This window comes from Gobius niger (genome assembly GCF_951799975.1).
Source record: "Gobius niger genome assembly, chromosome: 6".
Classification (NCBI taxonomy): domain Eukaryota; kingdom Metazoa; phylum Chordata; class Actinopteri; order Gobiiformes; family Gobiidae; genus Gobius; species Gobius niger.
In genome coordinates this window covers 24,035,901-24,048,957 of record NC_136857.1, presented here as the reverse complement: position 1 = coordinate 24,048,957, position 13,057 = coordinate 24,035,901, and the positions used below count along the sequence as shown (strand labels likewise).

At 42.3% G+C, this 13,057-nt stretch overlaps 1 protein-coding gene and 1 long non-coding RNA gene across 2 annotated transcripts; both read right to left on the bottom strand.

Moving 5' to 3' along the window:
• Positions 1–477: 477 nt before the first annotated feature.
• On the bottom strand, positions 478–3,096 carry LOC306964840 (kelch-like protein 10; the record flags this gene model as incomplete). The annotated part of the gene is made up of 5 exons (XM_079559000.1): positions 478–822; positions 899–1,048; positions 1,187–1,804; positions 2,053–2,539; positions 2,966–3,096. The coding sequence occupies 5 exons, from the start codon at positions 3,094–3,096 to the stop codon at positions 478–480; spliced, it is 1,731 nt and encodes a 576-aa protein (XP_079415126.1).
• An 8,232-nt stretch (positions 3,097–11,328) lies between these two features.
• On the bottom strand, positions 11,329–12,504 carry LOC306964518. Its single transcript, XR_013792975.1, has 3 exons — positions 12,423–12,504; positions 11,769–11,860; positions 11,329–11,471 (listed from the first exon to the last, which is right to left on the bottom strand). It is a non-coding gene; the product is annotated as an uncharacterized lncRNA (long non-coding RNA).
• Positions 12,505–13,057: the final 553 nt, after the last annotated feature.

The window sequence follows — 13,057 nt, the reverse complement described above, 5'->3', positions numbered from 1 at the left end:
TACGTTCCACTCTGGAAATGTAGTTGATGTTGGTTCTAACCAGATTCAATGGCTAGTACAGCGCTGAGTCGGGATTTTTCCTGGCAACTAAACTTCACCTTATAGTAAATCACAGAAATGATATAAATACCACAAAATGGACATGTCATACCTCGCCACACTTTTACATAGGGACTGGTTTCTCCATTCATTTGTCTGGGGATAGAACTTTCATTGTCATTTACTATATATTTGGGGGGGGTCATTATATTCTGTAAGGCATTTTGTCTCGCATCTAGTATGAAAACCGCTTTATAAATAAAGATTGATTGATTGATCAACCAGAGGAAACAATCAAATTACTGTGCCATGATGCTACCTTGAATCTGATGTGGGGTACCTGTCGTTTAAACTAACAACTGACAATTTAGAAATGAATGACATGCAAATTGAATAGTGCAGTTAATACATGGTTTTAATTGAGTAAAAGATGGAGATCTACTCCTCAATGGCATTGTCTTGAGGAGGAGGAGGAGCAGGGAGGTGCGCAGCATAGTTGCTCATGTTGGGCAGGTCAAACACCACGGAGCAGCCAAGCGCAGAGCGGTCGATATTCATGTCTCGCACTGAGGACCACACTCCGGTTTTCACATCCCAACACTCCACAGAGTCAATGGTGGAAGTGCCATTAAAGCCACCCACAACATATAGGCGCTCGTCCAAAACCTCTATGCCAAAGTTACTGCGTTTGCTCAGCATAGAAGGCATGGGGCGCCATGTGTTGGTCTCTGGGTCGTAGGCCTCAACACTGCGCTGGCGGGAAATCCCAGAGAAGCCACCCACCTGTAAAGGAGAACACGCTTTAGTGTAATGTTTGGCACAAGTCAAGATAGTTGTCTTATGCCATGGTGTTTATTACTGCATAGATGTCGTTGCCATAAGCGATGGCGCCAAGCCCACTGCGTCTGTGGGTCATCTCAGCAATCATAGTCCACTGGTTGGTCCAAGGGTCGTAACACTCGGCTGTGGACAGGCACACGTGTCCATCAAAGCCTCCACAAATGTAGATCTGCACAGCACAAGACAATACACATTATAGCGTTATAGTGACATGTTGATTTGTAATTAATCCATGAAGTAATCAGGAGGAACACATGGGACCCCACCTGGTTACAGTTGCATATGTAGACAGTTGAAACATGCATACCTTTCCATTGTGTGCTGTGCTGCTTGCGTCGCTCCTCGTCTCGATCATGGGCGCAATCATCGTCCACTGGTTGGCGTCTGGAGCGTATCGTTCAGCCGTGTCTAGCCTTTGGTCTCCGTCATACCCTCCAAGTGCATAGATCAACCCGTCCAACAAAGCCACACTGACGTAGCATCGCCGTGAATGCATGTTTGCCACTTCCTGCCAGTTGCCACGGGCTAGGTCGTACCTGTGGGTGGTACAAAACTGACTCTGGCCGTCAAACCCTCCAATCACGTAGACGGACCCGTTGAGGAAAACCGTGCCGTGATAGGCCCGTGGGGTCTCATCATCGTTAGCCACGCCCACCCAGCCGTTAGCGCGGTTGTCGAAGGTTTCTATGCAGTTGGTTGGGCTTCCACTGCTCCAGCCGCCGATGGCCATAAGGGCAGCACGGGGCAAGCGGGGACGGGCCAGGCTGATGGGGAACACGGTGGAATTAAAGCCGATTGTTGAGGCGTCCAGCATGAACTTCATGGAGGTCAACATCAAATCTTTACATTTGCGGTTTTGTTGGACTAGTTTGCTGCCAAGGACATTCTGTTTGAGATACTCCAGGTGGATCTGAGCCAGGCGAATCTGCAACAACAGAAGACATTGAGAGTGAGGCGGCTTTACAGACGATCTATTCCAGGCAGAGTACTGTGCATTTACTTGTAAAGTTCAGATTGCAATTTTTATAAGATTTCTATCTCATCAAAACTGCAATCTGAACTTTATTCAATTTAAATTTTAGCCAAAGTAGTTAAGTAATTAAATCAAATCGAAACCACAAGGGGGTTCTAAAAACAGGCCTGTTAACAGAAGTAATCTTGGTGACCACATACTTTTGGCAGGAGTTTGTCAAAGTGCCTCTGTCTTTGTTCTGGGGCGTGTTCGATCCATCTCAGGATAGCTTCGAACACCGTGCTTTCCTGCCTCGTGTTCAGATGATCGTCTTCAATGATCTCACCCAGGTCCTCTGCGGAGAGTCTGAGGAAGTCGTCAGAGTTGGCTGACACCTCCTCAAAATGCTCCAGGATGTAGTGGAAGGCCTTGCGCCTCAGCTCAGGGTAGTGGTAGGTGCTTGTGAACCACCAGATAGTGATGCAATTGTGAGCACTCAGCTGCTCCTCTATGGCTTGGCAGCAGGCCTTTGTAATCCCGCTCACGTCAAAGAGGTCAGCTGCCCTGAAGAGCTCCTGGAGGTTCTCCTGAGTGATGCTGACCACTCCGGTGTAGATGTATTCCAGGATAATCTTCATGATGTCTGCGGACACGTGAGGGATGTCAAAAACCACAGTGTCAGGGCTGGACCAGTGTGTGAAGAGAGCTCTGCGGAGAGAGAAGGGACAGATTAATATGAATGGTGGAAATGAGTGCTTCTTCAAAAGATTTTGAGGAAGGTTGTTCTCAACTGGCAAACATTTGGGACCCTCATTCAACCCATATCGAATCCCAATCCATTTCTGTGGTTTTAAGCTTCGATCAATAAAGCAAACCAACTAAAACTATCAAGACAATTTATCTGCATTCATTCTGGGACAGGACTGGGATCCAATGAAGATATGCTCCATGACCCACTTTTGGGTCTTGACAGAGCAAGTAAAACCAGGTCCCAAAGGCTATTCTATGTCAATAGACTGTTACATTTAGTTACATTACAGTTACATTTGTCTGCTCCATTCTAAAATGTGCCTGAAACTACACTTTCACAAATTCCTCTCCCATCCCATCATCCCAATTGTAACACCAACTCACTTGAAATACGAGCTGCAGCCGCACAGGACCAGCTTGTGCACTTGGAACTGTGTGCCGGCTACATTGAGCAAGGCATCGCAGAGTGTCTGCTCCCTCCTCATCTCCTCAAACATGGATATCGAAGTGGACATGGCTGGGTTTTGAGTCTTGCTTTGGATTTCTTTGTGGAGAGTTGAGAAATGTGACTGTCTGTCTGTTTACTGTGGTTGAGTGAAGGGATTCTAAAGTGGTGCGCTACAAGAACCTGGTGAGATCACCTGTTGCTATGGAGCTGCGTTCTACAGGAAGGAATGGTGGTCAGAATGGGATTTGATGATAGGTTGCATTCATGTGATGTCACAACATTCTAAACAGCCTATAGATACAGACGCCATCTCTGGCATTGGCCATATATGGTCATGTTTGAAAACAGTTAAGGAGGAAAACAATTTGGAGAAAAATCTAAAATATTCAAAAAGCTTTTTTAACAAATAGTAAGTAAGACAACACAGAAATCATAGCAGCCCAAAAGTAGCTAATTGATCGTTCCAGAACCTGGGAGCCTGGAAGGATCGGTCACCTCTAGTACGAAAAGCAGGAGACGAGCCTTGGCACCAATGGCCGCTGGCTGCCCTGCTTTTTGACACACACAAACGTGGGGGCCGCCATTGCTCCGCCGTTGCTGCAGTACCTCCATATCGCCGCTAGGCCCCCATTGAAAAGCATTGGACTTTAGACACGTTAAAAACTACTTTAAAGCCTGGTTTCAATTGTTTCAACACTAGACTAGGCTAGATATTCCTCCTGAGATAACGCTGGGTTAATAACAATATATGAAACCAGGCTGGTTTTCGTAATATGAATCTTTGAAATCTCGTACTTAATGAGGCTCGGACTATTAGCATTGGAGCAGCGCGAGCTACACGTCACGCAAGGGCCGAGTCTACGGTGAAAATCCCGCCCGTATGTCCTTTTTAGGAACATGCTTCGTCAGAGCTGGGGAGGGGGAGCCTGTAAATCCCCCATGAATTGCCCCACGGCCGTGGTCAATCTGGTAAACGGGGAGGAGTGAGCATAAGACGTCCATTTTTGCTACAGTCTATGCTTGGCACTGTCCGTCACAGCCACCATCTTGAATGCTGAATTATGAACATAGTTTCTACTAAATAAAGATACAAAATCATGGAGAGGAGCAAAGTGGTTCAACAGCCCATAAATACATAAATAACGGAGAATGCTTACATGATGCTTCATGTTAGCATCGTGCTAATGCTAACGCTAGCTACGACTGCCTTTTTTTCGTTTCTACTGAACAATCTGCTGTGAATAAACATCCATATGGACCCGATTTAGACTTGACTTTATTTGTATGTGATAAATACGTTTATATTTCGCCAGAAAAATTGTATTTCCTAAAAGATTCTGTGGCAACGCTTTATAATAAGGGTACATAAATTAATGCTTGAATTCATCATAATTCATGATGAATTAATGGGAGGTCATGATGATTCATGATGAAATACTCATGAATCCACACCGTTAATTCAGGCAATGAACTCATTAATGATAATGATTAATTCATCATGATCTTAATGATTTTTTTGTTTGCAAAGAAACCAACCACGCCAAGGACCAAACTCTGCATGAACTTACAACTAAAAATGATCTCATGGTGAGTTCATCATGAGTTCACTATGAATGTGCCCCTTAAAATGAAGCGTTGCAGCTTTGATAACTTAAAATAACCTGTTTTAGGAGAGCAATTACACACAGAAGAGCTTACATCAACATTCAAGACTTTATTTATTCATTTATGATAAAACAATACAAAAATGTAACAATGCATTAGTAAATATTATGGCAGTATGTTTGCAGAGACTCTCAGTCACCCAAGAAGTGTTCATTTAGTGAAGCTCTAAATTGTTTCTTGCACAACTGTTTGTTGACAAAGGAAATCTCCTAATTTCATTTTTGTTGTTGTTTGTTCGTCGTCTGAAGTTGTACGCAGCTCATATTTCACACTTGTTTGGAATATAGGGTCCAAGAAGCGCTCAAAACGTCCAAACTCTAAATCAATTTACAAACATCCCAAATAACTTTGCAATGTTGGTCATTAAAGTAACAACCATAATCAAGCATTTCATGAGTTCATATCAACAATCTCAAGAAGAACTGTTAAACAGTGTGTACTGCTTGGTATCATTCAAAAACATCTGTGTTTACGCCCTAATCCTTTGGTTCCCAACATAAAGGGCTTACAGCAGGGGTAGGCATCGTCAGGCCCAGGGGCCAAATCCGGCCCTTTAGCACAGCACCTCGGCCCTCAAGATGATTTTGAGAAGCATTATTACAGAAATCAGAGAGGACTTTCAACATTATTAGAATTAAATGGGAGAAAAAAGGTAGAAATACATTCAATACACCCAATTAGGTCATAAATGATGTACAACACTGGCATTTGAAAGAAGTGCATTGGGAAAAGACTAATCGTTTTTATTAACAGATTAAATCTAAGGTGTGGGAAGATTTGGTCTGGTCTTAGATGAAATAAAACCTTTAGTAGTAGTTATTCTCTTAATTCAGATAATTTTGTGTCATTTCACATGAAAATCAATTATTTGTCTGATTTGAAGTGAGTTATATTCTTGTTCCATTGGCGCTAGCATTTGTATCTTGGCTTGGGTATATTTTGTGGCAATATTATTTTTTCAATAATAATTAGCGTTTTTTGTAACAGTACAGACTTGTTTCTGTCGCTTGTCAGCTCTCAGTCGTTCAGGAGTCTACGATAAAGTGTCCAAACATAGTTTAAAAAGCCTGACTTAATATCAGCCTCCAACAAAAGCGATTGGTATAAAGTAACATTCGCTGACAGCTGGCAGGTCTCAGTGCCAAATGTGCTCCCTCTGAGAATAATTAAACCGATTTAGAATCTCAGGTTGTCATTGAACGCCTCCGATCAAACCACATTCCATTACTCGAGGACTGAGATCAGGGCCTTTTGTATATGTCGGTGTGCAGCCGTTTGCCGCAGTGTGACAGGCAGACGAACAGCTGGGTTTAAGACAGCTGTTGCATTGTCGGAAGCGGAGTCCAGCGGAGTCTCACACAGTCTGCGGTGGAAGATTACATGAATAGCTGTCTGTTTGTAGCAGGATGATGCTGTGTCCTGTAGAGACGAGCACCATTTTAATGAGCATGGCATCCAGGCAGGTCGCGAGTCTCTCAAAGTTTTACATCCCAAAATATAGCAGCTGCTGGGCAAACTACGGATACAGAGCTGAGGCTGCGGTTATTCATTATATTGGCTAAGACAGACCTGGCACCCCCGCCATTGTATGTCCTGTTGTTTTGCTTTATTGTTAATAGATCAGATTAACATTAGATATGTTTTTAAAAATTATGTTTTGCAGGAACTGTTAGAAGTATAAGAAAACATTTAGGAAATGGCAGGTTCTACTTAAAACGAGCACATGCTATTTTACAGCGTGTTTCACATAACTAGTCATTATATTATTAATGGCACAAATCTGATACAGAAATGAGTTTGGCTTTTCAGCATTTAGCCTCTTAACCCCCACCTGAACCGAGCACATTTTCTCCAGTTTGGTGTTACCCAAACCTAAAAGCTTCCTCGACAAAACAAGAACGAAAATGCAACAAAAGGCGGCAAAAACCTGACAAATGGCAATGAAAAAGTGCCAACAACGTGAGGAAATACTCCATTCGGATGAGTTTTGTAGGTCTTAGCTTTCAAATGAAATGCGACACTAGCCTATTCACCTTATTCTGCCCCGCCCTCTTTTTCCTCTTTTTGCCGCGGATCTGGTGCTCCATTGCATTGACTCTTCCAGTCGAGCGCGAAGCTCGTTCATTAAGCGGAGAACGAGGGAAAATGTTCACCGGTAAAATCTGATGTTTAGAAGATTTTTTGGTGTAAAACGTACATTGTTCATTTGCACCAACAAGTCGACGCTGCACCGTTTCTCTGCGCGGCCTAAAAACAGCTTTGTGTCCGTGTAGTAACTGATTTATCGTGACTTCTCCAGTCCTGTGTGAACTAATAGGAGTGAAGGGGCGGCCGCAAATCATAGTGGCGCTATGTCTCCTTCTGAAGAGACATCAACATTTTGTCTCTTTCAGTCTAACCCTCCTTTCCACAAGTATATATTATAATAGTTTCTACTTTAAGGACATAAGGAATGACGTTTGCTTTTGTTCACAATGGGATTCAGCGATGCAAGTCATGTTTTGCACACACCACGCTGAGCACATCGAGGAGAAATGGGTTGTAAATGGGAAAAGTGGCCATTCTGAGACAGGGCTGGGACGATGTTGGCATCATCCGGGGATTCACACATGCATTGAAACTGCTCATTATAAAACTGGCTTCAGCGAGCACTCGGCACAAAACACAAGGCTCTGGTCTGGGTAAAGAGATTTTGGGGCACAATTATGGAAAAGCAGAAAAGGAACATATCAATACGACACGGAGGGGGTGAAAAGCAGGGGGTGATCTTTTCAGCACATCTGGTATGTGTTAGTTTAGTTTACTTTTCTTTTTTTTTGTGTGGAATCATCCATGGCAATTAGATGTATCCCTCTGCAACAAAGGCTGTTTGTTACAAATTGCCATTTCAACTTGATTTGGATGAATTTAACAGGCCTAATTTAGAGGATTGAGCTGCGTGGCCTTTGTTCTCTGGTCAGGACAACAAAAGCCCCAGTTCTGGCTGAATGCGCTGGAATCAATGTTGTGTCACCACAGCAATGGGCCCTTGGACACCGTTACAATCACACACCTATTATCTGCTCCTCACTTTAAACCGAGCAATTCCGATCAGTGACAGATCGCAGAAAGGCCCTCAGCGGGAAGCCAGATGGATGCCAGAATTACCTTGCTTGATGGTTTTCATCATCAAATGAATCAATTAATACTCTGGTAAACAAGGACAGACTGTTCTGTGCAAAGATGTTTGTCTGTAACCTCATCTTTTGCTTTTAAGTTTGAAAAATAAGAGAAATACAAGGTCATACTGCATAAAATAAAGAAAAGAAAAACAGTGACTTACAAAACAAAAATGTCAGCATGAGATGAATGGAAGTAGTGAATGCTGTTAATTGGACGTGAAAGAATGTTGTTGCTGCTGAATAACAGGGTCATTTGACAAGATATGCTGCATTTTCCATATTAAAACGGCCATAAAGAGACATATCTGTGATTAATTTATCCTCAAATTGTGAACAACATTTGCTGCGACATTCAAAAGAACTCTGAGCGTACACCACCAAAGGTCGATGGTGTTTCAAACAGTAATTGTAAAGACCTGTGTCTTCTGCTCCAGCCCAGGACACGACTACAAACTTGTCAAAAGGTGGTGTTTGTTCTGAGACAGCCAAGTACAATTGAAATAGTACGAGCAGAAAATCCCGTGGCGATAATGAGGCCCAAATGAAGCATCTACACCGCACAAAAGTACAAGACCAAGTACTGATCCCTGTGGGACACCATGGGCTAGCTCTTGCGATAAATCGCGCAAGCTGTGGAGCAGATGACAGGGCAGACGGGTGGCGCTCCTTGCTATCTTCAGTGTTATACCTGGCACTGAAAGTGGGCAGGACAGGGTGTGGAAGGGGCCTTCATTCCGACACCCCTCCATTGCAACGTCCCGCCACTCCGACACTTTTTGATACCCCCATTCCGAGCCTAGTCTATAAACTCCACTATCCTTAAAGTTAGGGTTAGTACTAGTAGGGGAAATGCCCCACTCCGACAATTAGACCTTAATGTCTGCGTTCTCATCTCTCTGACTCCAATGGAGATGTTGCAACAGTTGCGGGGGTGCGAGGGGGAATGAGGGAATGGTGGGATGTTTATAGTTTGTCCCACAAAAGCCTATTAACTTAATAACTCGCTGCAAAGTCACATCCGAGATGAGTGTGAGGCGGGCGGGGAAGAGAGGCAGCAGCCCTCGGCGTTGGTCATAGCTCGAATGCGCACATTTACCAAATGAAAAGGATTTAATTGAACAAAAGCTGTCACATTGGCTGCGGAGAAGTTGCGGAGTTACGCAGTAGTTGCAAGGAATTTGTAGCTCATTTGAACAGTTGCTACAGTTGCAGGATTCTTGGAGGGGCTGAATTGAACAAAGTTTGCTTCACCTGTTGGTGAAATGCGCTCTTTCTTTATTGGACTGAGCAGCAATGCAAAAATTAAACACGAGGCTTATTACGACGATCACTGCTGATAATCTCTTCGTTCATCAAGAGGTAAACGAAGCACATTGGCACTTACACATTTATTCAGTCTTTCTCACTTCTTTAGCGGAATAAATGCAGCCGCTCATACCAGCTGCTGGTATCCGTGTGAGTGAGCACTGAGCAACCGTGCTGCATGGTTTTGATGGACATGAAAGTTTAAGAGAGCCCTTAAAGGAGCCAAGGGAATGCAGCAAGCGCTCGTTGCAGTCAGCGCTTTTTGTAGTACACGCCTCCGCCGACCCATGTTTTTTCCGCCCTCAGGCAACCGGCCAACGCTCAAGTAGGCCATCGGCTAGCTCTCAGAAAGGGCTTAGAAAATGACTTTTGTTCCAGGAAATAGGAAATACTTTTCATTTTGATTTTTATCAAGTACAATAGTTAAACTTCTTCCACAAAAAGTTCCACACACAGACTCTCTGCAGTTAATGAGAAATTGGCTCCTAAAGCGGGGAAGTTTGTGAAAAAATTGACATTTTAGCCTCTACAGGCATTTTTGACTCCAGTTATTTAAAAAAGTGTTAAGGCCACAGACTTCAAATTTTACAATCATAAAGACAATACTAAATATATTCAATATGTGGAAAAAGAAGATGGATAGGAGTGCTAGTTTTTAAGAAATAACTTTTGAAAATAAACTTTTTTTTGAAATATGCGTCCTATTGAAACAAGCACACTATGGGACCTACCATTTCCACATGACATTTTCAAATTAGATTTTATAACATAAATAAGAAATTGCTCCAGATAAGTTTCAAACATTCTTTTATTTTTTGTGATTTTGGGGTTTTTAGCCATCAGAAGCAGATCAAGTGTATCTTGGCATACGGACGAAAGCTTAACTTCAGTCTTGCCTGTTAGATCTTGTAATTCATTCAATATAAGACCTTCTACTGCAGTGCTTCCCAACCTTTGTTCTTGATTCCCCTCCTGCGCATGCTGTAGTCAGGCTGCGCCTCCTCGGTTAAAAAAAATACATTAAAAAAATCAAAACTTTTCTGAAATGAGATAATTTTGCGCACCTGTCGTGATTTTTAACCATTTTAATTTGTGCAAATGTATGACCTGACCCTCTGACCAGACAAAGCTCTGGGCCCCACCTGCTGTCCCAGGAGCCCCCGGTAGGAAGCCCCGCTCCCCAGGTTGGGAACCACTGTTCTAACGCACTCTCTATCCAGGCAAGGAGGCTGAAAAGTTCTTGTCGTTAGGGTCCTTTAAAGGCTCTTTCTGATGTAGAGTGTGACTCCTGATTTACTGTCTTTGTTCAGTGTTTCAAAAGTTCACTATTATTTCTCAGATTAGACGGTCATCGGAGGAAAATCAGCTTGAATCCTTGACCTCAGCCGGTCCGATCTGAAATCAAAAAGTACCGTTAAGTTTAATTTACAACTATTGTATGTTGATGGTAAATACTTCATATTCCAATTAGGTTTTTTATTACATTGTATGTACAGTTTTGGGGCCCATGTGAGTAGATTATTAGTTAAAAAGTAAAGTCTAGTATCTGGGATGATAATGGATGATTGTGGATCTGTGAGTGTTTAGTTGTGCCTTTGCTGAAACCGCATGCTCCTTCCTTTTCCTGCTCACTAACACTCGAAATGCATGTTCCCTCGAAGGAAAGGTCTGTCCTAAGCAGAACACGCAGCGAAGAGAAGTGGTTTATAAGCATGGATGCCGACTCACAGGTGTGTGTTACACCAGAGAGCACCCTCATGCACCAAACTATTTCTGTTCCATGTTTATTTACAAGAGTCACATTTTACAGTCATATAGATATTTGATAATGAAAAAGAAAACAGAAATGAGACCTAATATTGGCAAGTTTTAAGAAGCTAAAATATAGTGTACATATGAACAATCTGAATCTGAAACTCTAAAAGGAAATTAATGTTCAGTTCAAAGAATTAGTGTAAGTGTGAAGCAAAAGGAAGGAGGCGGTTTCAGAAAGGGCCAAGGTCAGATGCCACAGAGTCATTGTGTTCTAGGCCCAAGTTAGAATTTGATGAAAAAAAAAAGAAATCTCACTTCTCCGATATTAATTTAGGCCAACCCAATAAATCCCTGTAAATCTAAATGCATGACTTGATTATAAGACAGTGATAAACAGAAAAATACATGTCATACCTCTAATCTGAGGCCTCTGACGAATCTGCAGTTCATTGATGATCTTTAGCAGAGTCTCATCAGGATCATTTCTCTGTTGTCCAAAGTCCTTCAGACAATCACAGGAGATCTTGTATGTGGCCACAGATGGCAGGTTCTCCCACTGTAAAAATACAGACAAAGCACATTTTAAGTTAACAAAAAGTACAGTCAAGAATCAAAGCAATATCTGAGGAGCCAAAAAGACAGAAACTGAGAATTCAGAGCTTAGATTAGCTAATATAATATTTACTAGAATTTTCAGTCAGATAGTCTTCAAACGTGTTACGAAAATTGCTATAAAAAGTCCTCTAGATAAGTGTTGGATAGCAGTTTGCAGAATATGTTAAGCATTTTACAATGTGGATGCAGTTGTTCCAAGCCCTGGAGGATTCATTCTGATTGTCCCATGAATACATACCTCACTCTTTCATGTTGAGTCTTTAAATGAAGTGAGGCGATGCTTTACAGCACCAGGCCTCCATCACAACATGCTTTCATCACATAATTGTCCTGGAAAATGAAAAAAGCAGATTCAACAGAAATAACTACAGTAGTAGGGCAGGCCTTATGTATCATGTAAAAGTTACTGTACTAATATTCTCCATTTTATCATGGACTTAATTGGACTTTGGAGTGGAATAAGTGATTCCAACACACCGAAGATACTTATTCCACCAATAATAAACTATAAACCACAGTTTACTGCTGTGAACAACCACAGACTGTAAAAAAAAAAGAGCTGTTCACAGTGGCACTCTTTAATTTACTTTTTTGATTGGTTTGTGCTTTATTATAGCAACAACATTTGACAAACTTTGATACGTTCAAATGTCTACATGCTTAAACACCTTTTTGGTGTGGCTAACTGGTAAAGTTATTTGATATTATAATTTCTAAAGCAAATCCAACAAATGGGGAACTACATCCAGAATGAGAACAAACTACGAATTTTCTTCGGGTCAAACATGCAACGTGAAACAGTAAAACGTGAGGCACAACACGTGTGTCGCTCCCACCCTCAGTCATTTTTTGTATTAGCATTATACTACACAATAAATATGAATGTATTCACGAGTAGGACAACCAACTGGCTGCCGTTTTAGGAGTCTTTGCCTGGCGTAGGTCTGACGATGTCTTTGAAGAAGAGTTTGCAGAAATTTGCAGTTCATTTTCCTCGCTGTCCAGGGATTATAACAGGTCTATGGTCCAAATCCACTCGTTTGGATCTTCATGAGTGTTGCCCACTCTGCTCGAGTTGTTCTCGCTGCAGAGGATCTAAAGCTTGCCTTCAGAAAGCAGGATTTTCTTTACGATAGTAGCTGACAGCTGTGCTGTCAGTGAAGGCGCTCCTCTGGGCTGCGTGTTTACTTCCGGGTTGTGGTGTCAACGCGATGCGCCGATTGGTCAGAAGTAGGTCAGGTGACCCTAAAATCATACGCACCAGAAGAAAATAGTTCCCATTTCATGCTCGAATTTCTCAAAAACTGCAGGGTTTCTGCGTGTGGAAACTTTATTTGAACCACTTGGTTTTATATAGTTTCAGAATATGCAAAGAAATTGTATTTCTGATTTCCTGGAACAAAACTCCACGCAAGAAAAGCTAGCCAATGGCCTAAAGTGTAAAGTAGTATTTGCGCAAGATCGAAAACTCGCTTTGAACAAGAAGGTCCCTGCACCGATCACAAGATCTGGCCCCATGGGTTTTTA